General features: G+C 40.0%; 1 protein-coding gene across 1 annotated transcript in view; it reads right to left on the minus strand.

Annotated features, from left to right (window-relative positions):
• Nucleotides 1-12,471, minus strand: part of LOC147108653 (stathmin-3-like) — an 86,829-nt gene that overhangs the window by 54,081 nt on the left and 20,277 nt on the right. Inside the window, exon 2 of the mRNA XM_086005351.1 lies at nucleotides 11,454-11,578. Within this exon, the coding sequence (XP_085861477.1) occupies nucleotides 11,454-11,472 (19 nt within the window). The 5' untranslated portion in view covers nucleotides 11,473-11,578. The remainder of the gene's footprint in view (nucleotides 1-11,453; nucleotides 11,579-12,471) is intronic.

Raw genomic sequence — 12,471 nt, forward strand, 5'->3', positions numbered from 1 at the left:
GAGCCTCCTCCCGTCTTTCCTCATCTAACCCTATCAGCATATGTTTCATACCGTTTCTGATCATGAATTGTGTGAACTCTTCTGAACAAAATTGCAGCCCATTATCAGACACAATTTCTTCTGGGAGGCCGTATCAAGAAAACAATCTTTGCAAATTTTCCAGTGCTTTGCTTGTTATTATTATCCGCATCGGAAACACCTCTACCCACTTTGAGTGACTATCACTATGAACAATTGCTGTCCTCCTAGCTCAGCAAAATCTACATGTAACCTTTGCCACACTCTGGGAGGTCATTTCCATGGCTGTAATGGTACTGATGGTGGTTTCTTGCTCACCGATTGACATGTTGTACATTGACTGACTATGTATTCTATCTCTTTATCTAAACCTGGCCACCATAAGTAACTGCATGCAAAACTCTTGGTCAAGCACATTCCCAGGTGCTGGTCATGAAGATCTCCTAACAATTTAGACTTGAACCTATTTGGGATAACCACACTTGCTCCTCACATGATACAATCTTTATCCACTGACAATTCATTCGTATGAACGAAGTATGGATGGATATCTTCCTCTGATACCTGGTTTGGCCATCCATTTGCTATGTAATCATACACCCTTGACATAATTGGGTCACGTTTGGTTGCGCTACCAATCTCTTCAGCTGTGACTGGCAGCTCATCAATATATGAGAAATAGAACACTTCTTCCTTATTGGGTGTAACTTGTAATGGGGATGGCAACCTGGACATAGCATCAGCATTACTGTGATCAGCTGAGCATCAGTACTCAATGTCATATGTATACGCTGACAAAATCAAAGCCCATCTCTGCATTCAAGCTGCAGCTAAGGTTGGAACTGGGGACTTTGGATGGAGGATTGCTGTCAGGGGCTTATGGTCAGTAACTACGGTAAACTTACGACCAAACAAGTATTTGTGAAATTTCTTGACCCCCAAAAATCAATGACAAAGTTTCCCTTTCGATCTGCGCATAATTCCACTCACTGGCACTGAGAGTGCATGAAGCAAAAACAATTGGTCACTCCTCCCCACTATCTAGTATGAGAGATCACTGCCCCAACTCCGTACAGAGAGGTGTCACACGCTAGCTTGATCTCCTTAGATACATCATAGTGAACTAACATGGTACTCTCTACTAACTGGCTTTTGCACTCTTTGAATGCCGTGTCGCATTCTGTTGACCACTTCCAAGGGACCTGTTTTCTCAACAGCTCATTCAGTGGATGTAACAATGTTGCCGAGTTTGGGAGGAACTTTCCGTAATAATTCAAAAGACCCAAAAATGATCGAAGTTCAGAGACATTCTTGGGAGTGGGTGCATTTCTGATTGGATCCAGCTTTCCCTTGGTTGGATGTAAACCATCTTTGTCTATTCTGTGCCCTAAGTACTCCATTGAGTTTTGAAACAACTCACACTTGTGAGCTGTCACTCATACTCCGTGCTTCCCGAGCCATTTGAGCACTTCATTCAACACCTCATCATGGATTTGCCTGTTAGGTGCTGAAATGAGTCTTCTTCTTAGACAGTCCCTCGGAACTGAGGATGACTTGCTTCCACGTTAAAAATTAGTTTGCAGGTGACTGATTAGTCTAATGCGGGACCTACAGTCTCTGTCACAGGTGGGGCAGACGGTGGTTGAAGGGACGGGTGGGTGGGGTGCTTGAGTTGACGTGCGCTCCTTGCGCTGCCTGCACTTGCTCCCGGCGAAGAGACTCGAGGTGTTCGGCGCCTTCCTGGATGCTTCTCCTCCACTTTGTGCAGTCTTGGGCCAGGGATTCCCAGGTGTTGGTGGGGATGTTGCACTTTTTCAAGGAGGCTTTGAGGGTGTCCTTGAAGCGTTTCCTCTGCCCACCTGGGGCTCTCTTGCCGTGCTGGAGCTCCGAGTAGAGCGCTTGTTTTGGGAGTCTTGTACCGGGCATACGGACAATGTGACCCGTCCATCGGAGCTGATCGAGCGTGGTCAAAGCTTCGATGCTGGGGATGTTGGCCTGAGCAAGAACACTGACGTTGGTGCGCCTATCCTGCCAATGGATTTGCAGGATCTTGCGGAGGCAGTGTTGGTGGTACCTCTCCAGTGCTTTGGAGGTGCCTGCTGTACATGGTCCATGTCTCTGAGGCATACAGCAGGGCGGGTATCACTGCTGCTCTGTAGACCATGAGCTTAGTGCCGGGTTTGAGGTCCTGGTCTTCAAACACTCTCTTCCTCAGGCGACCGAAGGCTGCACTGGCACACTGAAGGCGGTGTTGGACTTCGTCGTCGACATCTGCCCTTGTTGACAGTAGGCTCCCAAGGTATGGAAAGTGGTCCACGTTGTCCAAGGCCTTGTCGTGGATTTTGATAATCGGGGGGGGCAGTACTGTGTGGTGGGGGCAGATTGGTAGAGGACCTTTGTCTTACGGATGTTTAGTGTAAGGCCCATGCTCTCGTACGCTTCGGTGAAGGTGTTGACAATGGTTTGGAGTTCGACCTCCGAGTGAGCACAGACGCAAGCGTCGTCTGCATACTGTAATTCGACGACAGAGGATGGGACGACCTTGGATCTGGACTGGAGGTGACGGAGGTTGAACAGTTTCCTGTTTGTTCTCTAAATTAGCTCCACTCCAGTGGGGAGCTTACTGAGGGTGAGATGGAGCACTGCAGCAAGGAAGATCGAGAAGAGCGTTGGTGCGATGACACAGCCTTGCTTGACCCCGGTTCGTATGTGAATTGGGTCTGTGGTGGAACCGTTGGTCAGTATGTCATCCAAATAACACACTACACCTTCAATCCCTTGCAAAATTTGGTTCATCACACCCTGGAATACGTTGGGGGCAGAAGACACTCCAAATGGTAGCCTATTGAACTGATATAGGCCTTGGTGAGAATTTAGAGTCAAGCATGACTTGGACTCTTCATCTAACTCAAGTAGGCGTTTGTTAGATATAACTTCGAAAAGATCTGGCCACCTGTCAGCGTTGTGAACAAATCTTCCACATTTGGCAACGTATTGGGTAGATTACACTCTAGAACCTGGTTTACGGTTACCTTATAATAACCGCATACCCTTACCTTACCATCTGACTTAGGTACAACAACAATGGGTGTAGCCCAATTACTCAGATCTACCTTAGAGATAATGTTCTCAGTTTCTAGTCTTGAGTTCTTGCTCAACTTTCTCCTGGGGGTTGGAGTATAAGAGTAAGGAAGTCTTGCTACAATTGTTGTGAATCTTCGGAATTCTCTGCCCCAGAGGGCTGTGAATGCTGAGTCTTTGAGTATATTCAAGGCTGAGATAGATAGATTTTTGGGCTCTAGGGGAATCAAGGGATATGGGGATCAGGCGGGAAAGTGGAGTTGAGGTCGATGATCAGCCATGATCTTACTGAATGGTGGAGGAGGTGTGAGAGGCTGTATGCTTATTTCTTATGAGTGCATATGGTACGGGATGAGCTTGCAGTAAACTGGTCTTGCGTCCTTCTGCACTCTGACACTCACCTTGAAGTCTTGGATCGGACTACCCATTTCGCTGAACACCTTCGGATACCGCTTGATGACATCATCTTTTGATGCAAATTTCGCTTCCATGCGAAAAATCTCATTCCAATCCAGCTTCGGTGGTCCCAACCAATTTCTACCTATCAAGGCAGGCTTGTCTCCTGCCACTACTATGAGAGGCAAGCTCTGACACTGATCCTTGTATTTCACTGGTATGGTGACACTTCCTACTACAGGGATTTGCTCCCTGGAGTAGCCTCGCAGCTCTACCTTCGATTTTTCTAGTCGATAATCATGCAACTTGTTGCGATATAGTGATTCCGGTACTACGCTCACAGATGCACCAGTGTCGATTTCCATGGGTATCCTGGTTCCTGCGACATCTACTTGGATGACGATACCTCATGAATTGCTGTTAGATACCTTCGTGCTCCTGATGATGTGAATCTCCAGAAACTCCTCATCCTGCTGCTTCTCAACTGTATGTGGTGTCTGGCGATTTCTATTTCTAGTATTGCCAGTCGGTTTACTCTTCTGTCGGCATGCCTTCGCAAGATGCCCAGTTTTCTTACAGTAGAAACACTCTGCCTTCACATATGGACAGCTTTGAGCGATGTGTTGTCTCAGGCACCGATAGCATGACTTCAATGCACTGTTACCATGGCCATTTGCTGAGGCCTTGGGGCCCAACTGCCTTTTACTTTTAGTCTGCAGCCGATTCACCTCAGTTGTCTGACGACTGGAAATGGCGTGGAACTCTCGGGAGTATCGGTCGGTCATATCCATCGACATAGCTGTCTGACAAGCTAAGTCAAAAGTCAAGTTAGGGGTTGTCAACAATTTACTTCTGATACATTCATTTTGCAACTCACAAACAAAGCAGTCACGCAAAGCTCGGTCCTGAAAGTTTCCGAAATGACAGTGAATGGATAGCTTTTTTAGAGCTACAATGTGCTCGTCATTTAATTGATCGCGTGTTCCAAAACAAAAGCTTTCAGCAATTTCCAGGGGTTCAGGACTGTGGTACTGTTCTAACTTGGTTAGGATCTCCTTCAGTAGCGTGTCCTTCGGCTTGGCGGGAACAAGCACATTTTTCAGGGCCTGCTTCAGTCAAAAAAATAGCCCGTTTCATTTCTAAAACCGCCCGGTTACGGTTTACATCATCGGGGACTTCGACGATACTATTCATGGTGAAAAACATTTCTAGCCGCTCCACATACACTCCGAAAGTCTCTCGGTCGCGATGGAACTCACCCAAGTGCCGTATTATTCCCATAGGCACGGCCATCTCAACTCTGGCAATGTCAACAGTTCAGCCATGTGTGCTCGAAATTTACCTCAGGTTTTTAAGTTTTTCTGCAAAATGAAGAACCTCTAACAGTCCCTCCGTTGGTTGGCAGAATTATCCTCCAACAAAAATTTCAGCTAGGGAATCCGCAATTGCATCCTCATCGCCACTTCTGTGATATCTTGAGACACAGCATATATACACAACAGCACAACATGGCTTCCAGTATGAACTGTACTGCATATGGTTTTATTTATTATATACATCAGTAGTCCACCAGGTGGCTCTATTACACTATCCACAGATTAGATCATCTGGGGAGGCGGTTTCTCAATAATTTTGGGTTCTTATGTCGATGAGTGGCACTAGTCCCAAATGAATTGTGGAACTGTACACAGGTCTAATTTTCCCTTGAGCATTTGCTGTTCAATACTATGTAGCCCTTTGTCATCTGTCTCACGTATTATATTACATCACAATACTTGTAATGTGTACTCAGTGATATTACTGCACCAGGGCTTTCAAGACAGCTTTGAATATTACTAAATTAACAGCAATAAATGATTACCATAATTGTATATATTAGTAAAATGAATAATAGGTAGAAGACGTTAAGGGAAAATAATATAATCTGGGAATCCAGATGTCATCTGAACGCTTCAATACTCTTTTCAATACTTAATCATCTGTCCTTAATCATAAAATCATATTATTTTGAAAATCTTCCCAGGAGTTGATACTATTATGATTTTTTACAAAACACCTTTGTAAGGAACCTCCCAAATTAGTACCTTTCACTCTTTGCTGGTACTACCTATTCTAAACCCAGGATACACAAAGGGATTCTTTATTTAGGTCCAATGGATGTGAACAGAATCCAAATGATAGTGTGTCACTTGAAATGTTTAATGTCTTTAGCTCATATTAGATCGGAATCACATTCTAGTATTTTAGATTCGAGCCCTATAGTTCAGTTCCATCGTATTTTATGCTCTTATTATTTTAGGATTTATGTGCTGAATTTACATCTGTAGCGGTGAACATCCTGCAAGGAGGCAGTTGAGTCCAGTGCTGTACCTCCAGTGAGAGCCATCCAAGTGAGTGGTTCAATACTGGATTAGCACTCTATTGACTCCAGTATAACAGCTACAGCCATCACAGTGCCCCAGAAATAACTGTATCCCTAGCTATGTACCAGTACAAATCATCCTTCCTCAGCCTGATAGATATGTGGCTCTCGTGTGCCTGTGCATATATAATTGACTTCCAGTTATGGATGAAACAGGAACCTAAACTGACTATGTTACTGACCAGCATGATTAGGTGCCATTGGTTAATATGTCTCACTCTCCTTAGAATCCCGGGTTTAACAGGCCATTAGGAAGGATGCATAGAGAAAATGCATCAAACGATGAGAGGCTCCTAGTGTACCTCCTGCTTTAAGTAATGGCAGACCTATATCAATACTGTATTCGGGAACATTGACTCCCCTTTCCATCTATTCTACGTAAAAAATACAATACATGATGAGAGCCATGTCATAGGGAAGATATTTTATATGGTTTCCTTCTACAGGAGGGAATCAAATAGATTGCATGTTATATCAGAAGCTGTGATATAACTGAGAAGTTATATAAGTGAGGATGAAGTGGAGATAAAAATGACAGACAAAACAAAACATCCTCCTCATAACATGTCCCTCACCATGATGAAGGGGGATTATTAGCAGCCTGCCTAATCAATAACCTAACGGCTAAGAATCATGGCCCCTTTAGCAAATTACATACATTGGGATTGCACATGCCTATAAACGATTATAGCATCTGCTCATCTGTGTGCACTTCTATGCACTAATGGTCTTTTTTCCCCCTTTGTGTACATTAGGAGGTATAACATCAAGGCACTGCCAGAGACAAAGCAACAATAACATATACAGGTATCTTGCTAATTTGAATCTGGTAATGGCTGGGAGCACAAAAAGACAGGGAATTGGAGCGGGGTACTAGATTTCTTTATTCCACGCTTGATGCAATTCGATTTAGCACTTGAAGTATTTTTAAGAGAGCAAATTTAAAGAGCAATTAAAAAAAATGTTTCCAATTCAACAGGACACAGTAGGCTTTTACACACAATGTAGATAGTGACATCACCCAGCAGTCATATTTCAGCAGCAGAAAGCAGCTTTGAACTGAAATTTATTGGGTTGCATTAAGTGTTTTTGCATTAGGGAGAGATATATTGTGCCCTCATGTAATATTTCAACAAGGACGGTAGTTACTGTTTCTAAATCCATGCTAAGAAAATGCTTCATTGTGTCTAAAGTAGCCTTTACAATGGCAATGAAACAAGAAACATAATGGTATTTTCTGGATGGCTAAGAGGGATCCATATTATGATGATTTATGTCTAGCAACAAACCTAACAGCAAGGTTATAGCACATTGAACACAAAGCAAAATACTGCGGATTCTGGAAATCTGAAACAAAAACAGAAAATGCTGGAAACACTAAGCAGGTCAGGCAGCATTTGTGGAGAGAGCAATGTTAGTGTTTCAGGTATGGACCCAGTTCTGATGAAGTTGCCTGATTGCTGAGTGTTTCCAGCATTTTCAGTTTTTGTTATAGTACAGGTACATTGAATTTTGCCTTTCCTATACAAACCTGCAGAGCAAAGAATAATATAGAATTTTGAGGCCATTAACAACATATTATAATCAAAAATAAAGCAAAAGCATAAGAATATAATCACATTTTGGGAATCTGATTACATAAATGTTGAAGACAAAGCTTGAATGAATTATTATCACCTGAAGCCAATGAGGAGATTGTTTTCATTGTAGCCATTCCTATAGAATCCTAGAGATTATAGCACAGAAAGCCATTTAGCCCATTGTCTGTGCAAGAATGGTGGGGTAGAGTTTCTGTTTTGGGCAGAAATGTTTCTCACATTTCTCCAAATGTATTTGAGTAAATACTGTCAATGGAAATTTACAGAAAATCTTTTTTGTAGATCTGATATAAAAAAATTAGTGCATTTTGAAAGCTGAAAGGGTTGCTTAAGTGTGGGGTAATCCCATGTGGCTTTGATAAATTTTCTTCTGATGCTCTGACTTATGAATGAAAAAAGTGAACATCTGGATTTAAGTAGTAAATCTGGGCCAATGGAATCTCTCATACTGGGGAGCATAATGCATTGAAAATATTCAGTATGGCCAGTAAAAATGTATATCAGACCTTGTATAAGGTCACACAAAGCTGGCAGTAAAGCATTACATGAAATTCTTCAAAAAGCTATATTGTGATCTGAAATTATAATTCCAATAAACATTCAAAAATCATATATTATGTGCAGATTGTATTTCATATAACATTGTATTTGTATTAAGTTGAAGCTAATTGCATATTACACTCAGTTAATAGAAATGTCCTTGTGTGCTGTGGTCCTTTGGGATATCAAATACAATACATTTTAAACACCGGTGCTCCAGAAGACAACTGATATATCATCACCCAAAGACTGGGCATTGGTTTGTGATGGAAAGCTCAAACATCTGCTAAAAAGGCAATTACACTTTCTGGCATATGGAAAGGTTTTATTAACATTGCTGCCAACACACGTGAAAGGATCAGACTTTTAACAATGCACAAAGATTTCAGGCTGTTAGATTTGTGGAGTTTAATGCTTGTCAAGTGGATTAAGTTTTGCCATGTACTTATGTACCAAATCAATATTTCTCGATTAAAATGCAAATACGCATTTGATAGAATAAGTATGCATAAAAAGGGAAAATGAAATGAAGAAAAGAAGAAAGCAAATTAAAATGTTGGCAGAAGCTCTGTGTTTTATGAATTTTTAGGAAATTCTTTTAATATAAGGCAATTAACCTCAGCAAATATTCGCATTAGCCCCGAGTACAGAATGCCCTTCATAGCTTTCTCAATATGGATTTTTTTCCCCTGTTGTTTAGCATCTAACAACGATTTTTTAAAGGTCTGTACAACTAAATATTGTAAAGTAAAAGTTGCAAGAAGGTAACTAACTATAAGCATGCCTTAGCTACAGAACCTAATGGTGTTTCTTATTTTTAAATAAAATGAAAGCTTTCAAGAAAAATACTGCAAAACATAATAGTTACTGGATAGCCATGTTTTCTGCCATTTACAGTGACAAGCCTTAAACCATGCAGTACAGTAACAGTATCTTATGAGTGCTTCAATATAAAAATAAAGTAATAATCAGAATATATTTTTCTAAGATAGAATTTCATAAATGGGGAAAATTACTGGCCGCATGCACCAATGTTATTTCAAAAATCTAAGTGGGAGATAAACAGATAAATGATGATGCTTTGCTTAAAATATAAAACACTCATTAAACCTCCAGGCATTTTAATATAGGACCCCCCTCTCGTCTTGCACCACAGACTGCAGTACAAGTGATTTGACACTCACAGACACTGCCTCAGCTTGGTGCAGGTCTCAGCTGTGACGACACAGCCTGCAAATCTAGCCAGACACTGCAGATACCGCAAACCTTCTTTGTCATTAATGACAGCAAACTAACTGTTTCTTTATAATACATAGTCTTTTATATTTTAATTTATTCTCAACACCGTGGAAGTTTAAGTTTATGCCACATCAAACAAGTGTGTTGACTTCCATATCATTAACTCAAATCAAGGAAATGCTTCACATAAATGCCTCCTAAGCCTGTTACTATTTCCATGCATCTAGAATTCTAGAAAATAGAAGATCAGTGATTTGTCTAAAATTGATCAAATTAATGAAATAATTGAAAGTCACTTTTACTTTACTAGCATAGAATTTAAAGATAAATATTCCATTTTAAGTATTTTAACATTTTAGCATTTGTATTTGCTTATTTAGCATCCCTTCTATCTTCACAATAGGTTGCATACATATTCTTCACCTCAACAAATTGCTTACATTTTCCATATTTCTAGTAATTTTGTGCGCACAAAATTTCGGTCTAGCAAGAAATAATTAGTAACCTATTTTTTCCATTGTTTATTGTTCTGTGTTTTAAAAAGAGAAAAACTTTTACAAATAAATATAATTTGGCCTTCATTTTGGCTGTGTGTTTTGTGAAGCAAACTATATCGTTTCCAAAGACGTGGCTCACGAACCAGAGGCCCAACAATATAAAATCACTACATGCATTCTAGAGCGCCTAATGCACGATACTTGATTTATGCCAAGTATTTTGTAGTTTTGCAAACTGTGCACACGTTATACACCTGAGAATTTGCTTTGAGATTTTGCAGAGTCAGGTGCCAGGTTCTGTGCAGAGATCTCCATTACTTTATAGTTTACTAATCAACAATGCCACTGAGTACCCTCTGTATCATTCATGATGTTGTTGGACTTGTCGCTACTTACCCAGCATGCCATTCTCTCACCATCTAAATCTAATATTCTTTACAATAAATGCTGTAAACAAAAGTTTGTTTGGTGCTCCTGGAAACCTAAGTAGATTTGTGCTGCAATAATAGGCCTACCTCAACCACAAATTATTAACCTCTACTTATTTATATTGCACTGGGGATAGACTTCATTCTAGAAGAATTAAGGCTTGCCCATCCCCCTAGCAACACTGCAAAAATACCATTGTTTCAGTTTTCCTCAACAGACAGTCTGCTTTTTTCATAGGATTTTTTTATTTGTTCCACAAAGAAACATCCCAAGAAGCCCCAGCTCTACATACGAATTATCTTTATCCAGCAGTTCCCATTAGCTATTAATTCTCTATAACACAGATCAATAAGGCAGGTTAAATGATTCTGGGACTTAGCTGCTGTGGGTAAATGGTCTCAGCAAAACAAATAGCAAACAGTTCCTTATAAAATAATCTTTGCACATTCAAAGCTTCCTTATTTAAATGGAAGTTGAAATTTCTTATGTCTGAAGGGAATATACAGAAATCCAACAAGAGACCTGGTGGAGTGGTAGATCTCAATTCAGATATAATATCCTAGTAAATACTGGCTTCAAAAATGAAGGGCTCCTGATTACAGTTTTTCCTATTTAAACGTTTTACTGACCTAGTTTCAGTGACATTCCATAGCCTATTTCCATTGCAAATTGCTAACTACGTAGGCTTCTGTCTCCCACTGTGCTTGCTGTCAATGTTATTTCTGATCAATTTATTTGGAAGGCAATTTACTCCCATGCACTGCCTCAGGCTGTATAGACACAATGTATAGTACCTTTACAACGTACAGTCCACCCAGGAAAGAAATATGGCTGCTGGGTGGAACCTTCTGCATTAAGTCATATTTGCCTCACACTGCTTGTAGAATACTGAAAAAATTGCTGATGATTTCCCTTCTGCTTTCCATTGATTTAAACAATACAATTCTAGTTTATTAGCAATCACATATACTTTTCCATACATTATAATTTAAAATTACAACATGTACTTTCAATTAAATAAAAATACAGGGTTTTTAAATGATCACTTAAAGCAATCAACAGAACTAACATTCAGTATATGCAGCTCACACTGCATTCAGATCTACCCATGACAAATGAAATGCTGACAGAATTTGCAACAACACAGCCTTTTGCTCTACCCAAAAATAAATTAACAAACAACATTTTTAAAAAAAAGCAACATATATATATTTTAAAATTGCCTTTACATACCGGCTACAGTGCTGGACATGGTGGCGTAGGATGTGGAGGATCAAGCAGCAGGGATGAGATGGGTCTGTGCTGCAGTGGTGTGGAGACAGATGTCTGAATAAGGCACTGACTCAGTGGTGTGCAAACTGCAGAAGGGGAAGAGGAGAGGGTAACCGGTTAGAAACAGTAAATCTGAATGGCTCTGATGGTCCTTTGATGTCACTGCTGCACTGCCTCTTTCTCTGCACAATTAATATTAATTTGCTAATGAACCAAAAACTCCCAGTCTGTATTTTTAAAATTGTTTGAATTAGATAGTATACCTCAAACCTCCCCTACCAATTGCACATTCCAAGTAATAGCTTTTTCAGCCCGTTTGATGTTACAAATGATCATTTTAAGATTCTGGATTATTTTGTGAAATATTTCACATTCACAGAATATTTTCTTTGAGTGATCAAAATGAAAATTGTTGACCATTGGATTAAAGCTTATATATTATTTATATTATATATACAAAAGCCACTCTCAAGTGCTATAGCTAGCCCAGATTCCTGCTGTTGAAGTATTTATGATGAATAATATAATTCCATTAACCTTTTCAGTACTGTGTACTGCATAATGTTGTACTGTGCTAAATATATATACAATATATATATTCTTTATTATCATCTTAATGCTGATTCGCTATATTAATAATAGGCTGCCAAAAATATTTGACCTTGACATTGTACATTGCCATGCTTAGTTAAAAATCTTCAACAGTCTAGGCTAATTCACTGCATAAGGGTATTTTTCACATTTTCCTACAAGAATTTTATACACTAACAATTATCTTGACAAATATCATTGGTCATTCTCTGTTTTACTGTCAGATTCGAGGAGAAATTATGCCAGCCCTGGTATAAATGGAGGCACAAAAGATGAACAAACAAACCTACTGGGGCTTGTCAGCTGACAAATGGAAGTTCTCAAATGAGGACTGAAATCCACATCTGCATCACCAGTAAAACATAATTACTTTATTGAAATAATTAAC

The sequence above is a fragment of the Somniosus microcephalus genome, chromosome 13 (genome assembly GCF_052327205.1).
Source record: "Somniosus microcephalus isolate GS21.2 chromosome 13, FLI_Smic_1.0, whole genome shotgun sequence".
Lineage (NCBI taxonomy): Eukaryota > Metazoa > Chordata > Chondrichthyes > Squaliformes > Somniosidae > Somniosus > Somniosus microcephalus.